The sequence below is a fragment of the Talpa occidentalis genome, unplaced genomic scaffold, assembly GCF_014898055.3.
Source record: "Talpa occidentalis isolate TD23 unplaced genomic scaffold, MPIMG_talOcc4v2.1 talOcc4.7, whole genome shotgun sequence".
In the NCBI taxonomy this organism is placed as follows: Eukaryota; Metazoa; Chordata; class Mammalia; order Eulipotyphla; family Talpidae; genus Talpa; species Talpa occidentalis.
The window spans coordinates 22,881,746-22,897,675 of NW_023605083.1; the positions used below are offsets into that span (position 1 = coordinate 22,881,746).

At 32.1% G+C, this 15,930-nt stretch overlaps 1 protein-coding gene across 3 annotated transcripts in view; it reads right to left on the minus strand.

The window, feature by feature from the left end:
- Nucleotides 1–3,131: 3,131 nt before the first annotated feature.
- The window catches only part of JAK2 (Janus kinase 2), a 104,740-nt gene continuing 91,941 nt past the window's right edge, over nt 3,132–15,930 (minus strand). For all 3 annotated transcript variants that reach the window (XM_037495090.2, XM_054689815.1, XM_054689816.1), the window contains 5 exons: nt 15,242–15,366; nt 14,909–15,081; nt 6,953–7,070; nt 5,260–5,373; nt 3,132–5,011 (listed from right to left, as the gene is read on the minus strand). In XM_037495090.2, the coding sequence (XP_037350987.1) occupies nt 4,904–5,011; nt 5,260–5,373; nt 6,953–7,070; nt 14,909–15,081; nt 15,242–15,366 (638 nt within the window). In that variant the 3' untranslated portion in view covers nt 3,132–4,903. The remainder of the gene's footprint in view (nt 5,012–5,259; nt 5,374–6,952; nt 7,071–14,908; nt 15,082–15,241; nt 15,367–15,930) is intronic.

Consider the following 15,930-nt stretch of genomic DNA (forward strand, 5'->3'; position numbering starts at 1 on the left):
TTTGGTGATTGTAGGAGCTTTGTATACCTTGACTTTCATATTGATTGCTAAGTTCTTTTAATTCTTCCCTTCACTGTTTATGAAGGTTGTTCATCTTCTTGTGTTCCAGCGTATTTTGCAGTTAAACTCATTACAAAAAGGAAAAGAAGTGATACCAGGAGATTCATGCTGTCCTCAAAATTACTGATTGAAATAAGGATTTAGAGCATTTGTTTGAAAAAAGAAAGTGTTCTAGATGGATTTGTGAGAAACACTGACTTTTGTTTTTAAATTCTTCCTGAGTAGGATTCAATAAGCGCACCTTTCATCACAAACCAGTTAAGATATGGCTTTTAGTTCTGGGCTTGCACATCTAAGGCTTAGATGTCTTAGTGTGCAGATTAAAAGTATGTTAATCAGTATTGTTAGAAAATTCAGTTATTCTTAATAATCAAGATGAAGTCTTTGATTTTGCAACTTTCTAACTTTCCAAGTGAATATTGAGATGTCTTAAATGTGACTAAGGACATAAAATAATAGATTTTGTTTAAATATACTTAACATTTGGGATAGCTATAAAGATTCATCGTTATAGCACTCTTCAACAAAATTATCATGCAGAGGAAGAAAAGTATCGTGTATTTCAAGTAGTCAAAGTGGAAAAGAAAATTTCAAGTAGATATTTTTTATAATTGAGTGTTAAAGTATTAGATTTATCTTTCTCGCTTTATCACCAACTTAAACAACATGCTACAAAAAATTCACAAGATTCATATATAGTCCAAGCATTTGAAAGACCCTAAATTTTTTCATTAAAAGTACTATTCACTTTATTACTTTCTCTGTGAACTGCATGCATACACATTTTCATGCATACAAATGTGCTTAAAAAATAGCTGATCAACAAATTTTTCTAGTGCCTATTTTCATTTATGTTTTTAGTACTTGTTTTGAAAATGTTTTCTCATCTGCACCTGTTAATTTGCCTTCTCAGTGACCTGCAATATCTTGCTTATGCCATCTTTTCCTTACCCCCTTTCTCTATTTGTCATTATTTACCAACGGATCTAAAAAACTATGCTATGTCTAGTCAAAACTGACTAGTTGACCTGAGTAAAAAGCATGTATAGGATTGCTTCCTACTACAGATATTAAAATCAAAACTATTCATAAAATCGATGAATATGGATAAGTGGAACAGGGGGTGTTAGAGTTCTTTTTTGACACTTTCATTTTATAAGGGCATAGTTTGTTAAAAATATATCAAAGGTTAAGCAATCTGTTATGCAAAGAAAGACTTAACAGTGGAATAATGATCATTAACAATCTGTAGAACTATATTAATAAAAATTTGTTTCACTTGGAGGTAAGGCTTTTCTTTATACATGTTTAAGTTCATTTAATAATGAATCATATTCAGGGCTTTAACTAATCATAAGCACAACAGAAATTCTTAACCTAAAGAACATTATTGTAATGAAGTAAAATAAAGTTAAGATTATAGGATTAAACACTTTTAATGTTCATGATTATAATATGCATTTTCCTAAGGACTTGATTAATATTAAATGTTAAAGGATATATGATATGCATATTATATAACTTTTGATTAATGTGTAAGTTTTAAAATTCTTTGTCATCCTGAAATCTAATGTTGCTGTCAGCATCATGAAATACTTAGCAGCTAGTTATCATGAAATTAAGTACAACTAATCCAAATCTGGGGGTGAACACACAGATTTTTCTGATATTCCTGCTTTTTTTTTTTCTCCCTGAAAGCTTAAAAGGAAGCTTTTATCTCATTTAACCTAGTCTTGTTTGGAGAATGCTGCATACATACTGCTGTTGTAATTTATTCTAACACAGCAAAATTGAAGATCTTTAGTAATTTATACTGGAAAAAAAAAGAGAAGCTTTCATTAAAAATGACTTAAATACTAAAATTAGGGTGGATATAGCAATGTTCATTAAGACGAAACCATAGCTGATAGCAAACTTAGGAAGCATTTCTTTAAAATGTCAAAAGGTAAACTTACTATTAGAAAAGGCTTTCTCTAAATATTCTTAAAGCAGTATGTGTACCCCCCACGTCCAGGGTTAGGTGACAAAACAAAAGAAAATAACTTCTGAATATTTATTATATCAATATTTCAGTTTTGCAGGAACATGGCAAAGGCACAATGAAGAAAGTAACAACAGTGTCAATAAACTGACCATAATGCCATCCCATGGAGAATGACTCCCCTGGTCTAGAACTATAGATATTTTCTAATGCTTATTCCATAATAAAACTATTTAAATAAAATTTAAATATGAGTAGTTGTGATAAAAATTTCACTAAGCAGAAGTCTTAGGTGTAAGAAAGCATCTTCCACAGCAAATAATCTACTATATATACTACATATATATATGTGTGTGTCTCTATATATTTATATATATACATTATATTTAAATTAAAAGAATAAATGTCTATTTCCCAAAGTAGGTAGCCATAGATGCTGGGACTTATCTATAGAAAGACTGTATAACTTAAAATACTGGACTATTGACAGAATTACAGGATTCTAAGAAAATTTTTACCATCATTTCTGAACAATATTAATTTTAAGAAACATTTTGACATTAATTGATGCAATAATTACTTACCTGTTTCTTGTGTAGAATGAACTAAACAGCTTCAGGGTCCATTTCTTTTTATGTATGGTTAGAATTAAAATTTTAAAAAATTAAAAAACTCTCAATGAATAATAATTCTTTTGAAAGCTAATTTTCAAATAAGGTGGTCATTCCACTCTAAAAAATTAATAATGCTTATATGGAGTCTGCCACATAAAACAAAAAACTGAGACATTAAAAATATTTTTAAAGAAATCTAGTTAATATCCTTGTTTATGAAAAAAGTCATAAAACATTAAGAATTTACTGTAAGTATATAAGTACAAAATTCTGAAATCAAGTATAATATGATATGCTACTTTTTACTTTAAAAGTAGCAGAATGGAAGATCTTTAGTATGTATATGCATTACATATACTGAGCCTTGAGAAGTCTTCATAAATTAAAAAAAATTATATTCAATTTTAATCCAAACATCTAGGAATCTTTATAAATCTAACTTTTAAATTTAATCATTTTAGATGATTTCTACTTTCAGTAATTACAAAAATACTTTAACTATGAATGCACATTATGCTCTCCTTCCATTCAGCCAAAACCCCCCAGATTTTATGTGAAGCATTATTTTTCTTAAATATTTTGCATTTTAAATCCAGCTCCAAAAACCAAAATTACAAATCTTAAGATTAAAAAAACAAGTATAGGTCCGCCCTCGTGGCGCAAGGGGTTAAGTCTCAGCACTATGAAGCTATCCAGCCTCTGCAGCATGAATTCTATCCCGGCCAGGGAGGTGACCCACATGGTGCAGCAGACCTCTCCTGTCTGCCCGCTGCTCCCCTCAGCAATGTATTTCCGCCAATCTGCCTGTTCTGTTCCCCACTCTGTCTCTGGTGAATCCTCTCACCCCTCACCACTCTGGCCTATACCCCAGTTCTTGTTTGCATAAATAAATCTTTAAAAAAAATAGTATAGATCACTGAAAATAAAATAGAAATCAATTTTCTTTTTAACTAAATACCAAGTATTTTTAACTTTGTATAAATAACACAAACTTACCACAAGCTTACCCCCACCACACATTAGATAAGGTGTCTCAAATGGAGTAGCGCTAAAACAAATCACAATAACATCCTCTATATTTAACTGGAAATATATATACTCTCATTTTTTCTTAAAGGCATATAATATGAATTTTTACTGGCATTGTTGAATAAAAGTAACACAGTTTTTCACCAGTTTACTCCCTTTTACCCCTTGTATATAAGGATCTCTAACAAAAGGACTTGTCTTCTATGACTGCAGATTTCTAAAATACATTATCTTCAAAAAAAACCAACCTAACACTATGCATTTTAATAAATTTATACATTTAAAAAACAAAACTATTTTATGGCTTACACTTAAATTTAATGTATGACCATATGTTCCAGGGATTGAAAAATCTTATTTGCAGCCAACAGCTCAAAGGATGACAATATTCCTGGCAATCTTAAACTCAACATTTTAAAAGAAAACTATTCACAGTAATTATAGAAAAATTTGGAGATAATTCTATTTTAAAAACATACCACCAACAAATACAAGGGAGACAAATAAGAAAATAGATTGTGTTATATCTTTGTAAACTTGTTTCATTTCAAAATGTATTCTTTAAGGTCAAGAGATGTCCAATACAAATGAAACTAAACATTTGTTCCCTTTACTTTAAAAATATTTACAGTACAAAGAACTACAAGCTCCAAGTGTACAGCTGCTTATATTGCTGGCCAGTGATATAGATGAACAAAGACACCCAAGATGCTTATTCAATTATCTAATCATCATAATTTGTACAGTGAAGTTATTATAGATCAACCATGGAAAAATTAGAAAACATTATGAATACCAGTCCTTGTGTAAAATATCACACAAGATACCAAGGTATTATACATTCACTGTGGTAAAAACTGTACATATATATTCTGTGCATCTTTAACACTACAAAGTTTACAGTTTTTTCATCTCTTAAAATTCTGAGTTGGAAAAAAGTCTTTTTCTCTTGACAAAGAAAGGTGATATTCACTGACTGATCCTGTTCATGAAACTTTTTACAAATTCTTTGCTTTGTAAAAGACACTCTGTCAATGTCTTTTACTGGTGTCCTCATGAAGAAAAATTCACCAAACTTTGAAGGTTTTGAGCAGATATTTCCACATCTTTGCTGGCTAGCAGTATGATATACATAATATGCATAAGAGTCCACAGCAATATGAAATACAAAATTTTGGCATGTAAGTCTATTTTGGTCTCACAGTGAAGTTCACTTCTTTCATTCAGCCATGTTATCCCTTATTTGATCAACTCGAAGAGCTAGGTCTCTGAAAGAGGGGCGTTGATTTACATTATTGTTCCAGCATTCTGTCATGATCGCATAAATCTGTAAGAGAAAATAAAACTACATTGAACACAAAAGTGCCATCTTTGAATTGGTGGAAGAATTTGGAATTCCTTAATTTTCCTGAACAGGCATATATTATGGCAATCCGTTGATCCACAGATATGATTATGCTCTTTGTCAAAAAGTTAAATGAACTAAATAGGTCAGGTCATAAAATAACCTAAAATTCTTAGGTAAACAGAGGAAGTTAATACATGAGAACTATGCATAAAGAAATTTTTTGTTACCTCATCTGGGCATCCATCTGGTCTTGGTAATCTCCCATTATTCTTTAAAAGTTCTATTAAATGAAACACAATCATCTGTCCTTGTTTGTCATTGCCAATCATACGCATAAATTCCTGAAACACAAAACTTTTCAATGAAATTTTTTGGATATATTTAATTTGATGCAGAACTTTCCTTAATTTCCTCTAGTAAATGGGGAAAATATTGTGTATTTGTTTTCTTTTATGTTTGAAACCTTTTATTTATTTATTTTAAGATTTATTTATTTATGCATATAAGAACTGGGGTACAGGCTAGAGGTGTGTGTGGGCGGGGGTCAGAAGATTCACAAGAGACAGAGTGGTGAACAGAACAGGCAGACTGACTGAAATACACTGCTGAGGGGAGCAGTGGGCAAATCAGGAGAGGTCTGCCACACCATGTGGGCAGCTCCCTGGTCAGGGATCAAACTCATGCTGCAGTGGCTGCGGATAGCTTCATAGGTTGCATCTTAACCCCTTGTGCCACCAGGGTGGCCCTGTTTGAAACCTTTTAAAAACATACTACTTTAAGGATAAAAAACTTCCTTTATAGTCATATTTCAGGAAAAACTGTTAGGCTCTTAAATGCCATTTCCATAATTGTAATACACTCAACACAAATTCCTCAAGAAGGGCCCAGAAACACATGAACTAAAAACATGTGCTTTAGAGTTTTGTTGTTGTTTTAATATACTATATTATATTTCAGTTGAAATAAAAAGTTCAATGTGAAAGCACATAGCAAAAAGAAATGCAGAATGAATATGTAAGCATAAATACAATGGAAAGAAAACATAGAAATGTTAAAAATTCATAAAATTAAACTTAACAAGCTACAGAAATATTTACTGTAAACACATCATTTATGTGTTTTAGATACAGAATGTTCTTATAAACTGGTAAGAAAACTTGCCAATATAAAAATTTGCAAAGCACATGTCTGGAAAGCATTTTCAAATAATAAACTTTTAAAGAATTCATAACCTTTCACCTATAATTGTACTTTTATGGCAACCAATAATAAACAGAAATATTTATGTGTAAGGATGTTCACTACTCATTGAAGTGTTTCTAAAAAAAATTGAAAAATGGAAAATAATTGTGCAAAAATTATGACAGAATACTACCCGAAGTTAGAAGTCATATTTTCAGTAAATATTTACTAATATAGTAAAGTACCCATGCCATAATACTAATGAAAAAAAAATCAAATTCTACAGTATCACCTTTATTTTACAAAAGGAATATTTTTAAAAAAATTTCACTTTTATATATAAATTTAAAGAAGCCAGGAAGAAAACATACCATATTAAAGTGATTATCTTTGAGTAGTTGAATTAGATTATTTTTATTTTCTTTTTCATAGTTTTCTATATAAAAAATACTGCAATGAATAGAAATGACTTGAAAGTAATTTTTATTTTAACTTTTTTAACAGTTTCTGGAATTAATCAGTTTACTGGGTTTATTAAAATTATATAAAAGAATATACTAAACAGTGCTCCAACCTTCCCTTTTTAAAGTTCAAGTTAATCTATATAGAGTTATTTTTGCTGGACAGTCTTATAAGTAAAAACGAGGTTCTAAAATGAGCTCTTAGTTTATTATTATTCTTTGGAAAAAGCTTTTCTCATATTAAAAAAAGTTGGAACTAAATAAACAGCATACTGACCGCTGGTGGACTTTTACTTTTCTCAATATATGTGAAAAGCTCATAAAGAACCACTCCAAAGCTCCAAACATCTGAGGCCACAGAAAACTTGCTCTCTGTCAGTGACTCTGGAGCATACCTGTAAAATAAGGAAAGCATTTAAAAGATAGTTACTTGATGTGCCAACTCTTGATTTTACCGGCATCACAGAATTGAAAACACACACACACACACACACACACACACACACACACACACACACGATGCACAGAAAAGAATTAACACAGTAGTCCAGCAGCCTCCATCCTTAAAAAAGCCTGCTTGCAAAGTCAACAATTGACTGGCACTTGGGAACCTAGATTTCAGAAGAGTTGCCACAATTCCTTAGATGGTTAGAGTGGCACACTGTACCTAAACTGTGCAAATAGTATTCTTTATGCCGAACACCTGCTTTCCTTATGGGAGCTTAGAATTTTAATATGTACCAGGAAAAGAGTGCCTATGAGGTCAGTCCCAACAAAAACCTCAGGCACTGTGTATCTAATGAGCTTCTTTAGTAGACGTTTCATGTCTTTTGTCACAACTCACTGCTGAGGGAATTAAGTGTGTCCCATATTACTACCAGGAGAGGACCCTTGGAAACTTGTGCTTGGTTTATTCCAGGGTTTGCCACAGACACCTTTCCCATTGCTAATTTTGCTTTGTATCCTTTTCCTGTATAGGGAAGAACAGCAATGAGTATGACTGTATCCTGAGTCATCTTAGTGAATGATGGAACCTGAGGTTAGTCTTGGGAATGGACCTCTGACACACAAAGATAACTAAAATAAAAAAAAAAAATTGTCTCTGTAGGTTGAAGAACAGAAAATAAGCAGCTCTTTGCAAGCTGGGTTTTAAATGAATGCACAAAAATATCCTAGAGAGGAAAAAAGTGGTTTCTAAGATAAAGCAAAACTTGAAGCTATTAACTTGCAAAAGAACCTGTTAACCATAATGGGGGTAATTATAAGAGGAGCAAAGAAAAGAAACAAAGTCATAGGAGGAAATAATATCTACTCAAGGAATTTGAGTAGATACTCAACATTTTGGCCAATGGATTGCAAATATATCATGTTTCCACTGCTAAGTGGATTCTTTTCATAGAGGATTGTGAGAGATCTGTTTTAGGCTGATAAGATTAAAAATACAAATCACATAAATTTAATCTCTTTTTTTAAAGATTCATTTATTCATTCATTCATTCATTCATTCATTCATTCATTTATTTATTTATTTATTTATTTATACAAGAACTGGGGCACAGGCCAGAAGGCGTGGGAGGGTGAGAGAACTCACCAGAGACACAGCGGGGAACAGAACAGGAAGAATGACGAAATACACTGCTGAGGGGAGCAGCGGGTGAGACAGGAGAGGTCTGCCGTGCCATGTGGCACCCTCACAGGCCAGCAGGGATCAAACCGGTACTGCAGAGGCTGCGGAGAGCTTCACAGTGTGGCACTCAACCTCCTGAGCCACCAGGGGAGGCCCTATATTTAGTTTTTAAAAATTTGCCTATTTACTTCTAAATGTACTTTAGTCTTATCCCACAAGTGGAATGTGACATCCTTGAATATAGTGCTTCTCCCTCTACCCCTTGCAAAATATTCTTTCTTTGCTTTTCATGAAAACGTTCTTTGTAATTTACTCCCATCATCTCCAAAGCTATTTTTCTCTCCTGCATCATTTATGTAAGGATAAATATAAATCAGGTAAGAAAGAATAATTCTCCCTGTTGAAAATAACGGTGTTGGGAAAACTGGACATGCAAAAGAACTGTATCACTCTCTCACACCATATACAAAAAGTGTTTCAAAATGGATTAAAGACTTGGATGGAAGACCTGAAACTATAAAATACACAGCAGAAAACAAAGGCAAGACATTCCACAACATTTGCTTCAATGATGTCTTTGGGGACTCCACTCCTATTGCACAAGAAATGAAAGAAACAACAAATGTAACTACATCAAGATTAAGGATTCTGCACAGCAAAAGAAATTATTGCTAGGACTATGCTAAGCTAAATAAGTCAGAGAAAGATAAGTATTAGATGGTTTCACTTATATGTGGAATATACAGAAACCAAACAAAAGTTTTCAAATCCATTCTCCTTGTTTTCCCAGCCAATACAGTTTAATTTCTTTGTTTTCAAACCCCAGCTCTAAAATTTACAGATCCCTATCTCCAGAAACTCTAGGAGTCTCTCTCATACCTACAGAGGTAACCTCGGAGCTCTCTTTCAATAAAAACTGTCTCTTCGGGCCTCGCTGGTGGTGCAAGGTAAAACGCAACCTAATATCTAAAGAGTCACCAACTCCCATCAGAGTATATTTTCGAAAGGTCTCAGTCTCCTAACCTCTGTTAGAACCATATCTCATCTTATGACTAGTTCATGGATCTTCAAAACAGATGAAGAGTAACACCAAAGTTATACAAAGGACTTTTTAAGGGATACTCTATTGAACAGTATAAGGATCCTCCATGGCTCTAAAACTCTGCTTTAACAATTTAAAAAATTATTTTAGCAGAAACATTTCCCCCTCAGTTCTTCTCAAACAAAGCCTTGGGCATGCCAGAAAGGCACTTTTAAATAACAAAAGCAATATATTAAATAAAAACATATTTTTTTAAAAGATAAGATGGCTAAATCCTATAGACAAAAATTAAATGTGATTTTTCAGACTTCAGATTTAGAGTTCATTATTCAATAAGGTAGCTAAAACCCATTTTATCAACTCATATTCTGAAATATTTATATGAAGTTTAGTCAACAGCATTTCATTGTAGTAAGCATTTAATATTTATATTTGCTAATATAAAAATAAAACTATGCTAAATGCCCAACTAGTTTTCAGTAGTATATAGCTTTCTTTTTTTTTTTTTTTAAAGATTTATTTATTTATTTATACAAGCACTGGGTACAGTCCGAAGCACGGAAGGGTGAGAGAATTCACCAGAGCGGAGACCAGGACAGGCAGACTGATGAAGTACACTGCTGAGGGGAGAAGCGGGCGGCAGGAGAGGTCTGCGCCATGTGGTACCCTCGCCCGGCGGCCGGGATTGAACTCAAGCTGCATAGGCTGCGGGCAACTTCGCAACCCAGCGCTCAACCGCTGCGCCACCAGCGAGACCATATAGCTTTCTTTTTCATTAAATACATAGGAAAATTTCGATCATCATGAAATCAATGATAAATCATGATGACCTGTGTTATTTCTGATTTTTATACAAGTTTCTTATTTTGTGAATCCTAAAGTCAAACATCAGAGTTTGATACATTCCTCTCTCCCCAACTTATTTACTGAAAGAATACCATGCCTTTTACCATACACCTTACCTCCTAAGTTAGAATCTGAGCTATATTTTATCTTGTATTATTTTTTGAAAATTGATGATTTACCTTATTTTGAACAATATGAAATTATTATTACTAGGTTTATAACATCTTAAGCTCATCCTGATTGCTCTTATGATTTATGTTTCCAGAGATGCAGGGAGAGAAAAAGTCCAAAGCTTATATAATTTGGGGAATTTGTTCATGATAAAGGATATAAAACTAGTTAGAAAGTTGAAAGAAGCAATCTTGGAAGATGGCACTTTAGTAGATATACTTTGCTAGCTTCATTGTAAACATGGCTCTACACATGCTCTGCAATTTATTTTATTTAAAAATATTATTTCATAAAATTAATATACTTACTTGAATTGAAAAGTGAAGTCAAACTTTTTCTGTAACAAATTAAATGTGATTTTCTTATGAGGCCTGGTATTACCAAATGGGCTGTATGAAGTACACACATTCTTCATAAACTGACTCAACCTTTGAGGCAGCATAAATGTTTGACACATTTAAGTCATGTATTTAAAATGATTAAAGATGTTATTATAAATACCATATTGAAATTCATAATATTCTGCTTTGCAACATTTTCTAAATGTATCACTTTAAGTAAAGTATGTCTAAATGAGACTAACACTATGATTTTAATTAAATTGAAAAATCTTTTTGGCATACTTCCCAGAAATTGAGAAAATGAATGGCTCTAGTGATTGAATAATAAATCTGTTTTCAAAGTCAAGTAGGTTTCTTTCTTTTCAATAAAATTGAAAAAAGAATGAACCTAACATAATTGCCAGTTAACAGATAAATTTTAAAGGTAGATCACTATGTACTTTTTTGCTATGTATCTCAGAAACGTGTATGAGCTAACTGGAGGGTGGGGAAAGCTTCATTTTTAATATTAAGAAATGCTACAGTTAAAAAAAAAAAAGAAATTAAATGCTACAGTAAAAATTTGTAAACTACCCAAATTTACAATTTATATTGCTTTGGGAAATTACATCCTGATAACAACTCCAATAACTCAATTCAGAAGAAAAATGTGAATACTTACAAGTTTTGTGATGAGAAAAAATTTAAAAATTAATTTCAATTCATATACATATTCTGGTTATTAAAAAGATAGGTGATCTAAAGATCTTTCAAGTGCAAAATATAACACTTTATGCAAAATTTTGAGTGAGAAGGGAAGTGGAAATAAAATTTTAAGGAGAAAAAGGAATGATGTAAAGTTTCTTCGAAAGATAAAATGTCCCACAGAAACATCAATTCCAAAGAACACCTGCACCCCTATGTTTATAGCAGCACTATTTACAATAGCTAAGCTTTGGAAACAACCCAAATGCCCAAAAATAGATGACTGGATCAAGAAGATGTGGTACATATATACCATGGAATATTACTCAGCATTCAAAAAAGATAAACACATGCCATTTGCAGCAACATGGATGGTGCTGGAAGGGATCATGCTCAGCGAAATAAGCCAAAAAGAAAAAGGAAAATACCGGATGGTCTCACTCATAGCAGGAATCTAGAAAACTTAAATAAGGGACCAGGAAAATGAATAACTATAAGAAAGTGAAAATCAAAATCAACAAAAAACTATGAAACAGAGACACTTTTTTTTGGGGGTGGGGGGCGGGAAGGGAGGGATTGGGGTCAGAATGGGGGGGTTGCAATTGTATGGGGAATATAAAAATAAAATTTATTATTTAAAAAAAAAAAAAGAAAGATAAAATGTCCCTACACTTTTTTAAGTGCGTGAGAATGGATATCTATGAATTCTAAGTGGTATTTAGACTTCACTGGACACACCTACAAGACTGATATAACTGTTATTTAGATGCTAATATTTATAATACTTTAGAAAATTATAACTATTTAGATTTACAATTTACTATTATTTAGATTTACAAAGAAAAAATTTAGCTGTCATTTTTAAAATGTGCAAGAAAGTACACAATTTTTCATGTTTTTTTAGTGGGTGTACACATACACACAGAGTTAGAAAACCAATGGCCTAGATTCCTGAAAAAGTTGCCTGACATAGTCTTCTCTCTACTATTAGCCTCTTATAAATATAATGGACACTTTATACCAGTAGTACTCAAACCTTTTAGTCTCAGACCCATTTATACTTAAAAATTATTAAAGTCCCCCAAAGCTTCTGTTTTATTTATCATATAAAATATTAAATGAAGAAATGTAAAGTACTCATTTAAAAAATCCAACTACTGTTAACAAATAAAACTATGAAAAATAACTTTTTTCCAAAACAAAAAATTTTTTTGAAAAGACAAGTTTCTTTTAACTTCTGATTTCATAGAAGACACATCATGTAGTCTCTGGAAATTCCACTATATACCCATGAAAAAATGAGTAACAAAGGCAAATAACATCTTATTATTATTATTATGAAAGTAAACTTTTGACCACAGAGATTCCCTATAAAGGAAGACCCCCATACTTTGAGAACTGCTATTCTCCACCAAAAGTGGAGCTGTCTTCTCAAAATAGGAATCTTACCATATTACTTCCCTTGGTAAAACATCTAATTTCTCACCTACATGTTCTACTGAAGAAAGCCTGAACTCATTAAGATGAGTTCAAATGGTCCCGATAACTTTTCAGCCTCAATTACTCCCAATTTGTTCTGTGCTTATGCCATTTACTTGCAAGACCCTGATTGTCTTGTTCTTATTGTCCTCCTCATGTGATGTCCTTTCTTGTGTCTATCTGGTAAACTACTAATCAATAGTTGAGATGTCATTTCTTAGTTGTGGTTTTCCCACCATCTTCATTACTGTACCCGCACACTGCATTGCAATGATTTGATTTTACACTTGATTTTTCCTAAACTATGTGGTTTTAAAAGGAAGATGTTATGGATAGCGGACCCTGCTAGCTGAATTTGCCTGCCATATCAAACTTTTCCTTTTAATTCAACCTCAGTAGTAAGGGACAATTCCTAGATTTTTTTTTCTGTGCTAAACCTATCTTCTTGTGCTAAGCTCCTAGTATGATGTTTGGAACACCACAGATGCTTAAAAAATGTTTATTAAATTATATTCACTATGTATGCCCCAAACTGAAAATTCATGTAACTAGTCTTTATGGGTTACCAGTTAATTCCATTCAACTTCTTTAATTTCTCATTCTGGAAAAACAGTGAAATTGATGAATAATTGGGACATGACCAAATAGTCAAGTTTAGATGAGTATTATTTTCTAGTTTCACTTATACTCTAAAGATCATTAGATGACAATATTGCTAATAAGTATCATCAGGATATTTCTTAAAAATTGTTTATGAATTATATTCATAAACAATTTAAACAATCTGCCCTAATTTTTATGAAAAATTTCAGGGCCTCCCTTGGTGGTGCAGGCAGTTGAGAGCAGCACTGTGAAGCTGTCCACAGCCTCTGCCGGTCCGCTCCTGGCCAGCCAGCGAGGGTCCCACATGGTGTGGCAGACCTCTCCTGTCGCGCCCGATGCTCCCCTCAGCAGTGTATTTCGTCATTCTGCCTGTTCTGTTCCCCGCTCTGTCTCTGGTGAATCCTCTCACCCTCCCATGCATCTGGTCTGTACCCCGGTTCTTGTATAAATAAATAAAATAAATAGATTTTTTTTAAAAAAAGAAAAATTTCAAACATAAATAAGAGAACAAGGAGCAACCATGTACTTATCACTTAGCTAAATTCATTGCCTATCTTATTGTATCTACTGCTCCCTACCTTGTTCCCACTGGATTTATATGCAGTGAACTTTGGATGTTATAGTATTTCATTCATAATTATTTTCAGTACACATCTCTAAAAATTAAAACTCTTCTTTAAAATACATTCACAGTGCCATTCTAAATTGCCTCTTCTGTGGAATAATCCATTTGCTCTAAATCTAAATTGGGGTTTTCTGACCTGATTTCCTTCCAAACAATAACAGTAACTGGGATTAGTTGTATAACTTATAGATACAAAATAAAATGAAGATAACTAACACATATGGATAATCCATGAAATTAGCAGTAACAAAATTAATAATCTACATATTTGTAATAAACCTGATAAATCTCCCAAAATATTTATAAGTGGACAACTACATTGTTTATATTAGTAATTCATATTTTCAAGTCAGAGACCCAAATTGTAAATAAAATATACTTAACTAAAATAAATAAAACCCACCCCTTAGCAAACATAATCTTAAAAATATTATTTCAGCAAATGAATAGACTGGAATTAAAGTATATTTGAAATGCATCCAAAAAAAAAAAAACAAACCCTTTAGATATTTCATTGACTTATCCATATAAAATAAAATGTACCATAAGTGAACAAAGATATATAAAGGAAACCTTGAACATCAAAGCACAAATCACTAGAAACAACATATACCACAAAAAAATTAGGTTTGTATGTTCATGATTCATAATTTTAACTATCAAAGATTCCCTTTAGCTTCAAATTGCTTTAACCTAAAAACGTCAGTTGATGCCAGAGTATTATGAAATTATAAATGACAAATTCTTAATATAGTGAAAATAAAGTTCATGTTTGTGTTCTAAAATTTCATTTTATTGTACTAAAATATACCCACCAGAATATGGGACTTTCCCCAGGTTCTTTCACTTTGTAGTATTCTTTGTCTTGTGGCAAGACTTTAGTTAACCCAAAATCTCCAATTTTAACTCTGTTTTCATTCTCTACCAATATATTCCTTGTTGCCAGATCTCTGTGAATATACCTTTTTGTGCCAAGATACTCCATACCCTGTAGATAAAATATTTTTCTTTCTGTTAGTTTTACGAACATAATCAAAAAGGTTTTACCTCTATATATTCCCTTTATTATCAAAAAAAATTACAGATTTTTTATCAATTACTTCAACAAACTCTTTTCTTTCATAACAAATTGCCAGGATATTAGGTACCTTGCATATCTGAGATGTGTACTGCAGAAGTCTTTTATGATCTATCCGTTCCTTATGTTTTTGGAGATAGTCTCGTAAACTTCCATATGGTAAATATTCCATAATTAATCTTAGATTACGCCGGCCTTTTAACACACAAATGAGAACATAATTTTTATTTTGTCACATTTTACTGATGAAATATTAGAAAACAAGCATATATAAAAGATATATATAAGACTTGAAGATACATAAAATCTCAGTCTAAGATGATAAAACTTAATTATAAATTACAGATTTAAGAACAAAGGCTTTTTAATGAGAAAGTTTTGAATGGAGTTTTAAAAATTATTTTTAGTCTTCTGTAACATTTATACATAATAAAATATGCTGTTGAGAAAAATTTCTTTATTTTCATCAATAATGAACAAAAAGCATTTACTTAAAAATAATACTTTCATAGAAAATGTGAGTAAAAATAATATTTTTCTTTAAAAATTATATTCTGTTGGTAAGTTTAAAAAAGAATGGACCAACTAGCCCAAACATCCTGTAGTTATAGCCCACATACACCAAGCACAATCTCTAGTCATACTGAATGCCTCTCTCTCTGGGCACTGGCATATTCATAGGTCCAGATCTTGAGAATTATTTGTTTCTATTGCCAAGGAAGCCAAGACATACCTTGAGTTCAAAATAGTTTCAATGGG